The sequence below is a fragment of the Erythrolamprus reginae genome, chromosome 5 (genome assembly GCF_031021105.1).
Source record: "Erythrolamprus reginae isolate rEryReg1 chromosome 5, rEryReg1.hap1, whole genome shotgun sequence".
NCBI lineage: Eukaryota > Metazoa > Chordata > Lepidosauria > Squamata > Dipsadidae > Erythrolamprus > Erythrolamprus reginae.
The window spans coordinates 92,171,214-92,190,258 of record NC_091954.1 but is presented as its reverse complement, the minus strand read 5'-3'; the positions used below and the strand labels follow the sequence as shown (position 1 = coordinate 92,190,258).

At 39.8% G+C, this 19,045-nt stretch overlaps 1 protein-coding gene across 1 annotated transcript in view; it reads right to left on the bottom strand.

The window, feature by feature from the left end:
* Positions 1–362: 362 nt before the first annotated feature.
* Positions 363–19,045, bottom strand: part of LOC139168515 (vomeronasal type-2 receptor 1-like) — a 40,941-nt gene continuing 22,258 nt past the window's right edge. Inside the window, exons 2-6 of the mRNA XM_070754131.1 lie at positions 16,147–16,438; positions 10,115–10,984; positions 3,967–4,194; positions 2,941–3,064; positions 363–1,345 (exon numbers count right to left, since the gene is read on the bottom strand). Coding sequence (XP_070610232.1) covers positions 363–1,345; positions 2,941–3,064; positions 3,967–4,194; positions 10,115–10,984; positions 16,147–16,438 — 2,497 coding nt within the window. The remainder of the gene's footprint in view (positions 1,346–2,940; positions 3,065–3,966; positions 4,195–10,114; positions 10,985–16,146; positions 16,439–19,045) is intronic.

Genomic DNA, 19,045 nt, shown 5'->3' with positions numbered 1-19,045 from the left:
TTAATAAAGTCATTTTTTTTTTTACAAAAAAGAAAATTGTGTGAACTTCAATTCACGAAATGATTCCTTGTTTTCTCCTTCCTGCTTCCTTTTCTGTCACTACCACCCCAATAAGCCCTACATTAAAAATTGTGGGGCTGGAATGGAATAGAAAAATCAGCCTCAGTCGCGCAAGCAGAAATTAGAAGTTGCATAGGATTTGATCCTGGCTAAATATGAATGAAAAAATACAAAATTTCCTTTAAAAGAGTTCCACATTACTTCCTCTGCAAGCAATTAAATATGCTTTATGTAATCTATTTCCCCAAGAAGCCACTTTGGACATGGACCAGATGATATTGGCTGGCAGGAGCTACAAAGTCCTAATCCTCAAGAACTGTGGAAACTGTGTTAATTTCACTGCAAGAGGCAGAGGTTGGTGGAGCACTCTTATCATTGGACAAATCCCTGCCACCCACAATTTCTTCTGTATTTCTGGCAGGTTTCAACAAAATAATATAACATTTGGGCCCAAATAGGCATCCTAGCAAACCAAAGCTGGAGGCCAGAATTGCAAATATCTCCACCGCTACCTTGAATTTCCCCCTTGTGCTTAAATAAGCAGGGACAAAAGATATCCAGACAATGAAGAAAACCAGCATTCCGAATGTAACAAACTTGGCTTCGTTGAAATTATTGGGAAGCTTCCTGGCTACAAAAGCCGTAAGAAAGCACTGGATGGCGAGAAACACATCAAACCCAAACATTATGCACAAGTACATTATTGAACCCTCATTGCATTCATAAATAATTTTCAGGGTTGTGAACTGGGTGTTTTTATACATACTGGGAGGGCTATAATAAAGGTAAGCAGTAACGATGCCCACTTGAGCTAGAACAGAGACAACCACCACCACTTTTTGGAAAATTGGACCCACTAACATTCGGGCTTTCTCAGCCACTTTTGAATTTCTGGCCAAATGAGTCAGAAAGAGCATCACTGTCTTTCCTAAAACACAAGACAGGCAAAGAGAAAAGGCCAAGGCCAAGGCCACTTGGCGAGATTGGCACGACCAGTCTTCTGGCTTCCCCACGAAGAGACAAGAAGTCAACAAGATTGCAATGAGAGAAAACTGGATGAGGAAGCTGAGCTCACGGTCATTGGCGTTCGCCAAGGGTGTTTTCCTGAACTTGATGTACACTCCAGTCACAACCAGAATGATACATGCGCCAAATACAGAGAGTGCAATCAATGTCATTCCTAAAGCTTCTCCATAAGCCAAGTATTCCACTTCCTTATGATTACATTCGCTTCTCTTTTCATTGGTCCAATAATCTTCGGGACATGGTGTACATTCCCTTGCATCTGGAGAAGAAACCATAACAATAGTACTTGTAAAATGCTACAGGGTTACTTTTATGCCAAAGCTTTAAAAAGTGAAGTCAATCTTGGATATCTAAAATATCTTTCCCCAAACATTCTCCAATCAGATGGGACTACTGACCTGATTGTTCTCTAATAATGTAGTTTTCTATGGCTGACAATTATCAGAGCACACATGGAGGACACCAAATTGAAGAAAGACATTATGAAGAATAATTTAAAAGTGCTTTGAATAATTGCAAAGCCTATTTCCATCATGATGGATCCCTATGCATCAATGATCCCCATGAAAGATCTGTTTGAAAACTTTATATAAACTATGCAGAGTTCCCAATTTCATGGGGAAGAAATAATTCAATAACACATAGTGACAAAGGTGAGGTTTTGATAGCAATACAATTACAACTTTAATTATTTCAGTAATTAATGCAAGGCATTTCGATGAATTAGGGGCATAACTTAAAAAATCAGGGGACATATTCTAAAGTAATAATTTAAATAGTTCCAAAATTATTTTGTCCTGAGTGTGACAAAATAAATCTATTTACCTCAAAATAATGCTTTCTACGGCAATATTCACATTGTTCAAGCACAAGAATATTAGGAAAGGATTTTCCTTATCAATCTAATTTGTTAAATTAATACTTTTTATTTCATGTGTATTCACTTAATTACAACATTTGACTTATTTCTACCATGGATTACCTGTGTTTTAAGTAAGTATATGATAGCTCTATTTTTTCCAGCAGTATATTAAAAAAAATTAATGTAGTAATTAAATATGGTCTTAAAATGTGCGTAACACATTTTATCCTTGCCAAAATGTTTATTTGCTATTTTCTCATAACAATCCAATAAGACAGTAATCTGATATTTTATCTTGTTTATAAGCAAAATTTCTCCATTTATTATCCTACCTATATATAACTCACCCCCTAGTCTTTTAGGATATATTTTATGGTATGGTTATTTATATCTGATTAGTTAATATAGAATTGAATTCAATAGAAAAAGAATAGTATTCTAGGACAATTTTGTGTTGAATAAGGGCAATATTGGTTTGTTTGTTTTTTTAAGCTAACAAGTTTCTAGACTAGTGATGGGCCCTCTTTAGTAGCCTAGGGCTAGATGGACAATTTTGTTTTGGCAGAATCATAAAGTATATAGTGTCATGTATGGTCAAGAATACACTACTGTATAGGAAGAAGTTGAGTATATGCCTATTTTAGGATTTATACTTAAACACATTTTAAGATTAGGCTATCATAATCCTTAAATATTCAGTTCTGACCTTTTAATATTAGATTTGTATCACTATTATATTGTTTTTATTATTGTTGTGAGCCGCCCCGAGTCTTCGGAGAGAGGCAGCATACAAATTTAATAAATTATTATTATTATTATTATTATTATTATTATTATTATTATTATTAGTTACATTTTCATGTATTTTCTACTTCAAACTACTATGAAACCATGTTTCAGTTTTCAGCAAGCACACTCAGATCCCCGAGAACATTTTTCCTGTTTCTAAGGTGGGGCTGCTTCCTATGAGTTCAAGTGATAAGTGTTCATACCTGTATGATTACTGAACTGTCCTTCTGCACACTTTATACAATCGTAACAGCATGAAGGTTTCCCTTGCAAGATCCCCTTTCGAAACCCAGGTTGGCAATTATTATTGCATGCCGAACGTGGTCGCTGAAAGCATAGAAGTGGCATTATATTTCTTATAAGACAAAGATGTGTTTGAACCTGAAATAAAATCCACTTTTTGGCTAGAGAATTATGGCTCCATCTATATCTCAAGTAGGACCACAAGAGACTCTCATCAATACTATGATCTCAGAAGTGGTATAATACTCAATGGAAATACGCAGCCAACAAGGACTGAAACAACAGTATGTGCAGCATATAACTAAAAAATAAATACTGATAAGTCTGTTTTCTAATGGAACAACATGCTTGTAAGCATGATGACAGAACATCTGTGACAAAATGAGGCATTGTTGTTACTGTTAATAGTAACAATGGAAGGGAAGAAATGAGGAGCTATAAATTAGGTCTGAAATAACTATTTTCGTTATCATCTTTTTGACTTGCTTCCTTGGTTAATAGTAATGACTTTTCTATAATTGCATTATTTCTGCCATGATGCTCATAAAACTCTGCTCTTATATCATTATTATCTTTGGGCATTAGTAACACTTTTGCATGGGAACTGAGATTTTTCTTGAATCCAAAGCAGAGTGAGTGACCATCAACCTCAGTTATCCAGTGCATTTAATGTCTATTTCCTTTTCCTTCAGAAATTAATATTTTTGTAGAACTTTTGCTTCTCAAGCATCAAGTATAAAATTTGCCCATGGTCACTATGACATGAGATAACATTTGAGATAATTTGTCTATCAGTGTGTCAAATATGTGATTTTGTCATGCACGTGTATGAATGCAAACTATCAAAATTTTAATTATAAATTTTCCAAATTTGAATACATAAAACCAACAAACATGCAGCATCAGAACACAGAAGAACACCACAAATGTAGACGTTTACAGTAGAACATTAAAGTACAAATGGATCTGCAAAATTATTCACTTACTGATCGTTCTGGGTTGTTCCAAAATATTGAATCATTAAGTATTTTAAATTCTTTATCGTGTTCATTTGTCTGGTTATAAATCCCAACTTTCACAAAATTAATTGCTCCAGTTTCATTCATCTGCCAATTTAGAATGTCATATGGTGTATAGACATCCCCATTGGGATCAATTTTTACATCCTCATCAAAAACTGTAAAGTTCATCTCATTTTTCATGTAGTACATTAACTGTGAACCAATAGGAAAAGATTACAACACAGCACAATACAATACAATGCAGATAGCAGTAATGCTGATAGATTTTTTTTAAAAAAATGATAGTCCACAAATGTCAACTGGTATTCAACAGCCTATATTTTTTTTTGCAAATTAAATAGAGTAATTGGATCTACTTATTGAAAAAAGTTTATTTAAAGTACTCAATTTGAAATGCTAATGTAGTATGTAAAAACCTGAATGGGACTGGTTATTTGACATATAAATAAACTTGTGAACCTTCCTTCCATGGAGATTAGAAGCTCTATATTCTGGGCTACCACATTACTTTTAGTTGTGTCCTTTCTGAAATATGACTTTTAACCATTGTTATTTATTTGTTGATTTGCTTGGTTGTTCAGTTTCTCCAGCCACTATATGTGCAAAACTCTATGTGTGTAGCTTACAAGGATTAAAACCATATACAGTGATACCTCATCTTACAAACGCCTCGTCATACAAACTTTTCGAGATACAAACCTGGGGTTTAAGATTTTTTTGCCTCATCTTACAAACTATTTTCACCTTACAAACCCACTGCCGCCACTGGGAAACCGCACCTCCGGACTTCCGTGTTTTTGTGACGCTTCAGGGGAATTGCAGCAGGGTAATCCCAGCAGTGCAAAAATTGGTGCTTCGCTGGCAACCTGGAGGTGGGATTTTCCAGTGAGGGGAGCCTCAGGGGAATCCCAGCAGTGCAAAAACACAGAGGTCCGGAGGTGAGGTTTCGAGGGCTTCGGTGTTTTTGTGATGCTGTGATATCACTGATGATCCCTTCGCTGGGAAACCCCACCTCCGGACTTCCGTTGCCAGCAAAGCACTCATTTTTGAGATGCTGGGATCAGTGTTCCCTCTAATTTTTTGGGGGGGTGGGCGGAAAAGTATAGTGTCTGAGCAGCAGTCCCTTTGGGACTGGGCGGCACAGAAATAATAAATAAATAAACAAACAAACAAATAAAAAACCCACCCTGTTTTGCCTCAGAGAATTTCAAAATAAAATACTGTACTGTGTGTCTATAACAGTGAGCTCATAATAGGGCAACTCTATCAATATCAAAATGCCACTTAAATAGTTGAGCTAGTTTCAAACTAGATTTTGATTTTCTTTCTCTCTTCCTTACTCCCATTCTTTTTCTTTCTCTTTTCCTTCCTCTCTTTTTTCTATCTGTTTCTCTCTCTTCCTCTCTTCCTCTCTCTCTCCTTCCCTCTCACTCTTTCCCTCTTGGCTTCTGGGCAGGTTTAGAAAACTCTGAGTTGATGATGATTTTTAAGTGAGCGATTGCTCACTGCTCAGCTTAGAGGGAACTATGGCTGGGATTCCCCTGCTGGGATTCCCCTGCAGCATTGCAAAAACACAGATGTCTAGAGGTGGGATTTCCCATGGAGGGGAGCCTCAGGGAAATTCCAGCAGCGCAAAAACGGGCGCTTTGGCTGGCAAAAGGGGTGAATTTTGGGCTTGCACGCATTAATTGCTTTTCCATTGATTCCTATGGGAAACATTGTTTCATCTTACAAACTTTTCTCCTTAAGAACTTCGTCCTGGAACCAATTAAGTTTGTAAGACAAGGTATCACTGTAGTATAAAACAATACACTATAAACAAAAGTTTAAAACAATATATGCACAGTCATGCAAGGGTAAAGAATACAAACATCAGTAAAAACTGATGCAAATTAAATAATCATTCATATTTTACCATGGCCTACTGCCTGAGGAAAGAGATTTTTATAATTTTTCTAAAAGAGCAGCAGGGTCAATGGTAGGTCAATCTGAAGAGAAACATTAGTTCAGCAAATTGTGAAAAAAGGTGATTTTATTCTTGTAAGAAGAAGAACATGAGTGCAGCCATGTTTCTATATAACCATTTTGTATTATATAATCCAAATGAATTTCTGTAAACTTTTGTAATCTTGTACGCTTGCAGAAATGAATTTCTGCCCGTTAGCTAAAATATATTCTCTGCAGAACAGGGTAACTGTTGAGGGGAATTTTGCTGAAGGGGAATGTCCAGAGGATGTGTTTACCTATATAAAGGTATAGGAAAGAACAAGTCGAAGTGTGCAGATGGCCGAAGGTGACATCAGACTCTAGTGAATTTCCAAATTTGACAGGATACCAAGGAAGGAGTTTGGATGATGAGATGGGAGGAGATGGGAAGAGTAGGGTGGAAACATGCTGAATGTATAAATGCCCCGTACCTGAATAAGGTCCCTGCCCTTTTTAATTCAGAGACTGTATTCTCGGTCCATTGACGGGACCTTTGTGCAAAGTATTGCCCACAAGATCATATGCTGCAACGTCCTACCAGTCAATGACTACTTCAGCTTCAATCGCAACAACAGAAGAGCACGCAACAGATTCGAACTTAATATTAACTGCTCCAAACTTGACTGTAAAAAATATGACTTTAACAATCGAGTTGTCGAAGCGTGGAACTCATTACCGGACTCAATAGTGTCAACCCCTAACCCCCAACATTTCTCCCTTAGACTATCCACGACTGACCTCTCCAGGTTCCTAAGAGGTCAGTAAGGGGCGTACATAAGTGCACTGGTGTGCCTTTCGTCCCCTGTCCAATTGTCTTTCCTTTATCTCATATATCATGCATATTTTCTTCCTTTCATATATCTTCTCCTCTATTTTTACATATTATCTTTATATATATTACTTCATGTCTATTCTTTTCCATGTGTATTGTGTATTGGACAAATGAATAAATAAAAATAAATAAATAATCATTATTTGGACTCCTGTGAAATTATTTGGTGAATTTTTATCGCAACAGATGTCACAACAAAAGACATGCCTCTTGGATTTGCAAAGATGTTAATATTTGTTGTGGTTAGCTCTGGCCCAGCTCCTGCCCCAAGGACTGTGGATGTGGGGGAGACATCCACATGCTGCGGGCCTGTTTTGCCCTCAGTGGAATCTGCTGATGAAGACTCCTCTGACCAAGAAGACATGAGTGACAGTGAGGAGGAGAGTGTGGCAGACAGCTCAGAAGGAGATCAATTATCTAGCTCCTCCTTGGATTCAGAACAAGAGTTAATGATACAGCCACGCATGCGGAGAGCGATGCATAGGCAACAACAACTGAGATATTATTATCAAAGAAAATGGGGCCACCTGTGGTTGGGTGGGGCTGTGGTAATTATTTATAGCAGCCTGTGGGTTTGGCCATTGTGGAGGATTATCTGATCGTTGTGTTTCGTGACTGATTTACTGACTTTGACTTTTTGTGAGCTGATTTTTCTCCGCTTTGAAATTACACCAGAGCAAAGTGTTTCATTTTGTGAAAGAAGGACTGTGAATTGCCTCACAGCTGCAAGCTAAGTACCAGTTTGTTTGGAGACAGTGCTCTTGGCTATACCAAAAGAGGGCTTAGGTTAAGTGAATTTTCATTATAAAGAACATTGTTTTGAATTTTCAAACGTGTGTGTGTGTCTGAAATTTGTACCTGTGAATTTTTGGCAGGATTCTACCAGAGAGCCCGACAGAACAATATTAACAGATAGGACCCAAAGCTATTGAATCATATTGGTTGGGTAGACACACCTGGGGGTTAGATTATTTTACAGTTCTGTGGGCATGGCTTGGCTTGGTAGGCACGTCAGGGTAAGGATAGCGTACAATTTCCATTCCCACCTCACTCCAGAGGAAGGTTTCTGCAAAACCACATTTCATCCCAATCAGCTGGGACTCAGGAGGCAGAGAATAGATGGAGGCAGAGCCATTTAGAGGTGGTTTTTACCCTTTCTCCAAACTACTCAAAATTTCTGCTACCAGTTCTTCAGAACTGGTCAAAACCTGCTGAAACAAACTTCTGTCTGTGATGAGGTGAAGGTCATTGAAACATAGAAACATAGAAGACTGACGGCAGAAAAAGATCTCATGGTCCATCTAGTCAGCCCTTATACTATTTTCTGTATTTTATCTTAGGATGGATATATGTTTATCCCAGGCATGTTTAAATTCAGTTACTGTGGATTTATCTACCACGTCTGCTGGAAGTTTGTTCCAAGGATCTACTACTCTTTCAGTAAAATAATATTTTCTCATGTTGCTTTTGATCTTTCCCCCAACTAACTTCAGATTATGTCCCCTTGTTCTTGTGTTCACTTTCCTATTAAAACACTTCCCTCCTGAACCTTATTTAACCCTTTAATATATTTAAATGTTTCGATCATGTCCCCCCTTTTCCTTCTGTCCTCCAGACTATACAGATTGAGTTCATTAAGTCTTTCCTGATACGTTTTATGCTTAAGACCTTCCACCATTCTTGTAGTCCATCTTTGGACCCATTCAATTTTGTCAATATCTTTTTGTAGGTGAGGTCTCCAGAACTGAACACAGTATTCCAAATGTGGTCTCACCAGCACTCTATATAGCGGGATCATATTCTCCCTCTTCCTGCTTGTTATACCTCTAGCTATGCAGCCAAGCATCCTACTTGCTTTCCCTACCGCCCGACCACATTGCTCACCCATTCGGGGGAGAAGTGCTGGTTGGGAAGATTGTGTGGGTTGATTGAGGATCACTGCCATTGCTGGTTGGTTGTGCCATTGATTTAAATTCTCAGGACCTTCTGACCACATGAAGCAAAAGACAAATTCATACAAATGTTCCAACATGCAGTAAAAAGGAAAGATGTACCCACATGAATCCGTTTATGCTGAGGATTTTAATAACACTTACTCTTGACTTTCAGCACCCTCTGAAATAGTCAGGAGAGGATCTTTTTATTATTATTGTCGTGATCACTCTCGGAAATTGCTTCAGAAATGTTCAGCTGGTCTCTTAGTACCAGCTTTTGAGATAATCAATTTTATCTAGACAAGGTATTTCAAGATCTGGAATCATTGCACCTTATAATGACATATTTTATTTGTTCACAGTGGTGTCCCCAGCTGCTGCAATATTTGTCAAAATAACAAAAACAACATTGTGTTCCAATCTCCATCCCTTTTGAGAGTACATGCAACTTCATGATGTGTAGAAAAGGGATGGAGTTTGCATAAGGCACCCAAATGATGTTTTATTATGTTCTTTCAAATCCCCCCCCCCCTTTGTTTTCCATCTCCAGAAAAAAATGAGCTATTCTTTTTAGGACATTGAGTAACACCCAGCTAGAAAAAAACCCCAGGAGAATATTTCTGCACAACACTAAAACATTTACCATTTGTGGGATCTGTAATTATTTGTTGTGGTTAGCTCTGGCCCAGTTCCTGCCCCAAGGACTGTGGATGTGGGGGAGACATCCACATGCCACAGGCCTGTTTTGTTCCTGGTGGAATCTGATGATGAAGGCTCCTCTGACTAAGAAGACATGAGTGACAGGGAGGAGGAGAGTGTGGCAGATAGCTCAGAGGGAGATCAATTATCTAGCTCCTCCTTGGATTCAGAACAAGAGTTAATGATACAGCCACGCATGCGGAGAGCGATTCATAGGCAGCAACAACTGAGAGATTATTATCAAAAAAAATGAGGCCACCTGTGGTTGGGTGGGGCTGTGGTAATTAGTGAGGCTGCTATAAATAGCAGTCTGTGGGTTTGGCCATTGTGGAGGATTATCTTATCATTGTGTTTCGTGCCTGCCTTGCTGACTTCGACATTTGTGTGCTGATTTTTCCCCGCTTTGAAACTAAACCAGAGCAAAGTGTGTTTCACTTTATGAAAGAAGGAGGACTGTGAATTGCCTCACAGCTGCAAGCTAAGTATCTCAAAACTGATAAGGGACTTGTACATATTACCAGTTTATTTGAATTTTGTTTATAAAGAACATTGTTTTGAATTTTCAAACGGGTGTGTGTCTGAAATTTGTATCTGTGAATTTTCGGGAGGATTCTACCAGTGAGCTCGACAGAACAGTTATTATTCCCAAATTTATACATACCTGCCAGGGCTCAAACTCATCTATGGTGGCACATTTTGGCCCAGAAACAAAGGGTCCCTTCTCAATTTCACACATGCGTAATTTGTCGAGGCCAAAAGCAACAGCATAAACTGCTTTGTAGACATTATACGTTAGTCTAAGTTCCGAAACATCCAAATATGTATTTTTAAGATCTTCAAGTTTCTCCTTTCCAGTGCATAACTTTGCTGAAGAAAAATCGACAACGTTCTCATGACCAGTTACATTTTTCCGGTTGTCTGTATTGTATGTTATGTTGACACCAGGCCAGGTGCAATTGAATGCTGACTGCCAAAATTCAATGGTCATATCATTGGAATCCTTATTTGGGTCTACTTCTAGAAGAAACTCCCGGAGGCCTGGAATTTCACCCCTTCGTATCCCAAAGCCAATTGCCCCACCAAGAAGTGGAAAATATTCAGGTCTAGCAATTAAGGCAGATGTGACCCATGCCTCGCTTGCTACCCACGTTTTGCCAGTGACATTACTAATTATAAGCTCTTCAACTAGCGGATGAAAGTCAATATCAGAAGAATAAACCACAATGACCGTAGCATTGGTTTCTTCTACAATTTCAACGAGCTTTTTGAGCTTATCCCTGTTATATATTTTAGGAATTGTTTCTGAGAAGGCAATGCAGGTGTAGAGGTTCTCAACAGATTCTTTAAAAGCTTTGACACCATATTTCCCATAATCATCATCGGCAGCAATGGTTCCAATCCATCTCCAACCAAAATGGTGAATTAAATCAGCCATCCCCCGTGACTGCACCTTATCGCTTGGAATAGTGCGGAGGTAGGTTGGGAACTGATATTTATCAGAGAGAAGTGAGGAAGAGGAAGCATAACCAACCTAAGAAAGGAAGAAAGAGAAAAAAACAAACAGGTCACAATCTATCATAGGTGACCTGAAGGGCTAGGAGTTCTTGAGTTAGATTCTTAGCACATTTGAGTCTATCAACCCATCTGCCATGGGAAAATTTCCTTGCTGGTTTTTCTAGAAAGGGCAACCTTTCTATAAATCCTTAGCTTAGGAACCAGGTCAACATTTCCGTTGAAAAGTTTCAGGTGGAAAGTGCAGGAAATATAATTTTTACATTACTTTTAATATTAGATTTGTTCATATTGTCTTTTTACTGTTGTTAGCCGCCCTGAATCTACGGAGAGGGCCGGCATACAAATCTAATAAATAAACAAATAAACAAATAAACAAATAAACAAATAAACAAATAAACAAATAAACAAATAAACAAATAAACAAATAAACAAATAAACAAATAAACAAATAAACAAATAAACAAATAAACAAATAAACAAATAAACAAATAAACAAATAAACAAATAAACAAATAAACAAATAAACAAATAAACAAATAAACAAATAAACAAATAAACAAATAAACAAATAAACAAATAAACAAATAAACAAGCAAGCAAGCAAACAAACAAACAAACAAACAACAGTATGCCTGAGTTTGTGAACAATATAATCTAAATTAGGGGTCGCCAAACTTGGTCACTTTAAGACTTGGGGACTCCTAAAATTCTCCAGCCAGCATAGAGGAGAGAATAGAGAATTCTGGGAGTTAAAGTCCACACAAGTCTTAAATTTGCCAGTTTTGAAGACCTCTGGAAATGGACAAAATGGAGCTGCAATTCTTCTCCTTAGGCTCTTTTCCTAAGCTTTGTTAAGGAGGCCAATCAATGTTATATCAGAGGATGCAAGGGGAGGGAATAAATAAACCAGCATCCATTTAAGTGAGGTATGTGCGCAAGGCACTCAAGCAAATGGAGCTGTGCTTGCTTGCCAGCCAATCCTTCAAATGCAAAAAGCAATCTAACATTTGGTGCCATATTCAGTGGTGCCGCCCCGCTCCGTGAGTCTATGGACATGGGCGGCATACAAATGTAATAAATAAACAAACAAACAAACAAACAAATAAATATGCTAGTTCGGTTAAAGAGTGCTATTGCTAACACATTCTAAGCCGACCTGAGTCTAAGGAGAAGGGCGACATAAAAATTGAATAAATAAACAAATACATAAATAAAATCTGGACTTTTAAAAAGCTCTTTGTAAGAATTTGATGGCAATTTCTGGAGGGCAACCATGATTCCCATGGGCAAAATACTGCCTGCAGGTCTAGGTTTGAGCAGCAGCACTCTGGACCAGGGGTCTCCAACCTTTTGTGCCTCAGGGACCATTACATTCATAATTTTAAATCCTGCGGAGCACTAATATTTATTTATTTTATTTATTTATCTACAGTATTGGATTTTTAAATTATTATTATTTATTGGATTTGTATGCCGCCCCTCTCCGCAGACTCGGGACGGCTAACAACAATGATAAAAACAACATGTAACAATCCAATTTAATAAAACAACTAAAAACCCTTATTATAAAAACCAAACATACACACAAACATACCATGCATAACTTGTAATGGCCTAGGGGAAGGAATATCTTAACTCCCCCATGCCTGGCGACAAAGGTGGGTCTTGAGTAATTTGCGAAAGACAAGGAGGGTGGGGGCCGTTCTAATCTCTGGGGGGAGTTGATTCCAGAGGGCCGGGGCCGCCACAGAGAAGGCTCTTTCCCCAGGGGCCGACCAAACGACATTGTTTGGTCGACGGGACCCGGAGAAGGCCAACTCTGTGGGACCTTATCGGCCGCTGGGATTCGTGCGGTAGAAGGCGGTTCCGGATGTATTCTGGCCCAATGCCATGTAGGGCTTTAAAGGATTTATATGCCGCCCCTCTCCAAGGACTCGAGGACTAATATGATCCGCCTTATGACTGGCTAGGTAGTCGTGGCTAGATAGGCGTGTGACTGGGTGGGCGTGGCCAACTTGATGTCACATTGAGGGGTGCCTCGCTGTCTTCTACTCTTCCTTCCCCTCCCAGCCACTACTCAACTGCCCACCTGGGCTGCTTAGGGCACCAATAGGAAGAAATTGTTGGAGCTAAGCAGCTACCACAAGAAAGAGTTGGCGAAATTGCTGGCTCAGTTCAAATTGGATCTGTCCGACAAGGAGGCTCAGCAGAAGCACCTCACTGAGGACTACGAGCATGGGCTTTCCAAGCAGAGGGAAGACCTCTGGGAGTGCAAGGCTGTGGTCCAGTGCCTGGAAGCTCGGTGGGCTGAGATGGTCAGCCAGCTCCAGACCATGATGCAGTCCCACTGGAACAAGGCCTCCAGCAGTTTGCCACTAGCAACGCTTCCCTCCAGTCTTCACCCAAGAGGTAAAAGCAGAGCCCAGGTCAGAATTTCTGTCCCCCTCCAACCTATATAAAAAGACCCTGGAAACTCTCTGCAGCAACACAAACATTAACTGCACATATGTGCCCCAGGGTCTGCAGTTTGAGTTTATATTGCACTGAACCAGGGGTTTCCATCCCCTGATTCAGTGCAATATAAAAAATGCAAATAATTTTTCTGTGCACCACCAACATTTTCTCATGGACTACCAGTGGTCCACAGACCACCAGTTGGGGACCACTGCTCTGGACTATGGACTTTCTCCTCCATTCTTAACCTGGCAACGAAATAAACTGTCGTGAATTTGCTGCCTCATTGAGGATTCCTATTCTGTTTCTAATATCTCTCTGCTAGAAGAGAATACATGTCACTCAGGGCTGAACTAAGGAACCACTCTCTGAGCTTGGTTGTTTGCTTGCAGACGTCTCATTACCCAACTAGGAAACATCATCAGTGCTGGTAAGCATTGTATTTACTCCCTGTAATATCTGTCTTTCCTACTAAGGACAAGATGATGGCAACATCATGGAGAACATGAAAATAATAATAATAATAATAATAATAATAATAATAATAATAATAATAATAATAATAATAATGATCTGCAAAAAGATTGCACAGACTGACTACAAGCATAGACATGATGCTGTGGCACAGATGATCCATTGGAACTTGTGCCGGAACCATTTACCATTTACCAGTGACAAAGAACTGGTGGGATCATAAGCCTGAAAAAGTGGTCGAAAATGAGCAAGCAAAACTACTGTGGGACTTCCGACTTCAGACTGACCGAATTCTGAAGCATAACACACCAGACATCCTGATTGTGGAGAAAAAGAAAGTATGCATCATCGACATTGTAATCCCAGGGGACAGCAGAATTGAGGAGAAGCAGCTAGAGAAATTAGTGAAATATGAAGATCTAAAAATCGAGCATAAGCTAGTGAAAGTGGTCCCAGTGATACTTGGCACGCTGGGCGCAGCACCAAAGGATCTCAGTGGACATTTGAAAACCATCAGAATTGACAAAGTCTCCATCTGTCAATTGCAAAAGGCCACTTAACTGGGATCGGCAAACATAATTCGCCGCTACATCACGCAGTCCTAGGTGCTTGGGAAATGCCCGACTGGTGATGAAATACGAAATCCAGCATAGTGATCTCGTTTGCTGTGTTGTATTGACATAATAATAATAATAATAATAATAATAATAATAATAATAATAATAATAATTTATTAGATTTGTATGCCGCCCCTCTCCGTGGACTCGGAGCGGCTGACAACAAAATAATAATGTAAACAAATGTAAACAAATCTAACATTAAAAAACATTTAAAAACCCAATATTAAAACCATGCAGCACAATCATTCCACACATAAACTATATATGCCTGGGGGTATCTAGTTCCCCCATGCCTGGCGGCATAGGTGAGTCTTTAATAATTTATGAAAGGCAAGGAAGGTGGGGGTGGTTCTAATCTCGGGGGGGGAATTGATTCCAAAAGACCGGGGCCGCCACAGAGAAGGCTCTCTCCCTGGGGCCCGCCAACCGACATTGTTTAGTCGACGGGACCCGGAGAAGGCCAATTCTGTGGGACCTAATTGGTCGCTGGGATCATTTGATTGCCAAGCCACTCCCACTTGGTCCCATGACTGGCAAACCATTCCTACCCGGTCACATGACCATCAAGCCCCACCCACAAAATATGCCACACCCATAGTGTGGCAGTAAAAATTTTGGCAGCCCATTACTGCTCCTTTGCATTATTGTTATTGTTATCGTTGCTGTTATTGTTATTGTTATTACCTTGTGGAAGGCAAAACATCTGAATTAACAAATCCTATTGGTTCTGAACTGTTTAGAACCAACTCTAGTTTAATTATGGAGAGCCCTATGGAACTGAAATGGGATCCTTATATCTGTTCTAATATATTACACCTCGACTACTGTAATGCTCTCTACATGGGGCTACCTTTGAAAAGTGTTCGGAAAATTCAGATCGTGCAGAATACAGCTGCGAGAGCAATCATGGGCTTGCCTAAATATGCCCATGTTACACCAACACTCCGCAGTCTGAATTGGTTGCCGATCAGTTTCCGGTCACAATTCAAAGTGTTGTTTATGACCTATAAAGCCCTTCATGGCACCGGGCCAGATTATCTCTGGGACCGCCTTCTGCCACACAAATCCCAGCGACCAGTTAGGTCCCACAGAGTGGGCCTTCTCTGGGTCCCGTCAACTAAAAAATGTTGTTTGGCGGGGCCCAGGGGAAGAGCCTTCTCTGTGGCGGCCCCGGCCCTCTGGAACCAACTCCCCCCAGAGATTAGAATAGCCCCCACCCTCCTTGCCTTTTGTAAGCTCTGCAAAACCCACCTCTGCCGTCAGGCATGGGGGAACTGAGATATTCTCTCCCCCTAGGCTTCTACAATTTATGCATGGTATGTTTGTTTGTATGATTGGTTTTATAACAAGGGTTTTTAGCTGTTTTAGTATTGGATTTATACATGCTGTTTTTACCACTGTTGTTAGCCGCCCCGAGTCCACAGAGAGGGGCGGCATACAAATCCAACTAATAAATAAATAAAATAAATAAATTGTTAACATTTTCCATGGACATCTAATCATTTTCAAATTGTTCATAGAGTGAAAATGTCTGGGCTGGTGTTGGAGAAGAATGATTTTAGCTATGATTCCACGGCTCCCTTACCAGATGCATCCTCCTGAGAAATAATGTTTATAGGATTTATTGTACCTGAGGGAAATAGTAAAGCCCAAGGATTCTTGAGGAAGCAATGGAAAGAGTCGATCCACCGGCTCCAATAATCGCGGCTAACGGAGCACCGGTACTGCATCGAAAGACTGGAGTGGTTTCATTTTGACCAGTCAGGTAAGCCAGAGAATTCTCCACTGTCTTGGACATTGTAAAGCAGGTGTCATAGATCTGATAGCCGAGAGTTATGTTTGGTAGAAGGTCTTTTCTCTTATTAATATCATTGATGGCATGTATCATGGCTTTGACCCAACGGTAACCTCGAAAATTAAACCTGCAGAGCAAAAAGAGGTTGAATGCATACAATCATGTCAGCATGTTAAGACAAAATGACACCTTCCATATTTATCACATGTTATTCAAATAAGCAAGTATATCAATTATGGAGACTCCTCTTTATATCTCATACATTGAGTAATTCAAATTACAGATACTATGTGGCTATACTCCTGGGGTCTTTTGAAGATTCCATGGGGTTTGAGTGGGTTAACGAGAGAAATAGATGCCTTAATATTTTGTTCCTCACACTTGTGCGCAGATACTACCTCTATATAATTCAGAGGTCAGATTGCAAGTCCATAGTTCTATGGAACCCCTCAGCTCATCTGTTTGGAACCCATATCGCATCTCAGACATTAACACCCTTGAAAATGTCCAAAGATACTTCACCAGAAGAGCCCTTCACTCCTCCACTCAAAATAGAATATCCATTCATTCATTTATTCATTCACTCATTCATTTATTTATTCAACTTCTATGCCAGCCAATCTCAAAGGATTCAGAGCGTCTTACAACAGTATAAAATGCAAGACAATAAAAAGACATAAAACATAAAACTAAGTTATAAAACCATTAATTTAAACCCTAAAAATTAAACATTCATACAATTTGTCCATTGCTATTGTTGGTTCATGGCCCCCAGGCCTGTCGGCAAAGCCAGGTCTTCGTGGCCTTATGGAAGGCCAATAGGGTGGGAGCAGTACGGACATCAGGGGGCAGTTGATTCCATAGAGCCGGGGCAGCAACAGAGAAGGCCCTCCCCTGCGGTCCCACCAGCCTGCATTGCTTGGCTGACGGGATCTGGAGGAAGCTAACTCTGTGTGCTCTTATAGGTCTCTAAGAGGTATATGGCAAGAGACGGTCCTGTAAATAATGCATGCACATACCATTATCATACAAGTCCAATGAGATGCACATGTGTGTAGAACATGGCAGTGATAGCATGGCAGCAGCTTTTTCCACTATCTCTGTTACTTTTTGATGAGGGGCAACTAATGAAGAGAGGGTGGGGGTAGATAAGTGGAAATTTCCAAAACATTTCCTGCTTTTTCCTGTGGGCATGGCTTGGGGAGGGTCATGTGACCGAGTGGGCATGGGTGTGAGTGACATCAAGTTGGCCATGCCCACTAAGTCACTTGCCCCCCACCTAGCCACATCCACCGAACCGGTAGTGAAAATTATTGAAACCCAACACTGTGTGAAACCATTTAGAACTTTGGTCACATCTGAGATGTAGCATTGTTATTAGTGTATATCAGAGACCCACAACCAGTGAAGGGCTACCAAAATTTTTACTACCACATTGTGCTACCTTTGAAAAGTGTTCAGAAACTTCAGATCATGGAGAATGCTGCAGCGAGAACCATTGTGGGGATTCCTAGATTCGCCCACGTTTTCACAACACTCCGTGGCCTGCACTGGCTGCCGATCAATTTCCAGTCACAATTCAAAGTGTTGGTTATGACCTTGAAAGCCCTACATGGCAATGAACCAGAGTACCTCCGGAACCGCCTGCTACCGCACTAATCCCAGCGACCGATAAGGTCCCACAGAGTTGGCCTTCTCCAGGTCCTGTTGACTAAACAATGTTATTTGGCCGGCCCCAGGGGAAGAGCCTTCTCTGTGGTGGCCCCGGCCCTCTGGAATCAACTCCCCCTGGAGATTAGAACAGCCCCCACCCTCCTTGTCTTTCACAAATTACTCAAGACCCACCTATATCACCAGGCTTTGGGGAACTGAGAGACCTCCCCCAGGCTTTTATATTTTATGTTTGGTATGTATGTGTTGTATGGTTTTAATTGTTGGGGTTTTATATAGCTTTTCTTTTAATATTAGATTTGTTCACTATTATATTGCTTTTATTATTGTTGTGAGCCGCCCCGAGTCTTCGGAGAGGGGCGGCATACAAATCTAATAAATTAAATTGAATTGAATTGAACTGTGGGCGTGGCTTATGCAGGATGCCCTGCATTTTCTTTCAACATCTTTCAGTGCAAATTGGGTGCTCTGGGGCGGAGCTCCATTTTTGCTACCCCACTGGATTCCACCCCATCCGGGCAGTAGTCCACCCCTGCCCACAACAGTAATTATATAAAGGTTTATACCACATCATGTTTTATATTTGTATTCTAACATAATTGACGTAATGTCTTCTTGCTCTACTTTTCTCACCCTGAATCTTATACTGATGTGACAGTCTACACCCAAGAATAGAATAACTTCTTGGATGTAATATCAGAGATGTTTATCACGTAATGGAAATAAAATTGTGCAATGTACCAAAACACATTTACTGGCTCATAAACAAATAATACAACCCAAGAATATCCTGCATTCTTCCCTCAAAAGGAAGAAAAACACAAAATATACCTCTCTTTACAAATGTATTCGAGAATATAAATTCCTAAATATGTAAATGTGTTTACAGTTTTGATACTAGGGATGTACTTTTAAAAGATGTATATTAGAGCAAGGTATATATATAATAAATATAATACATAGCATAATATTCTTAATATAAAATTATATTTATAATATATATTGTAAATATAAAATAATAGGAGAAGGAAGGAATATTAAATATGTTCGCTGCCTTATTTGT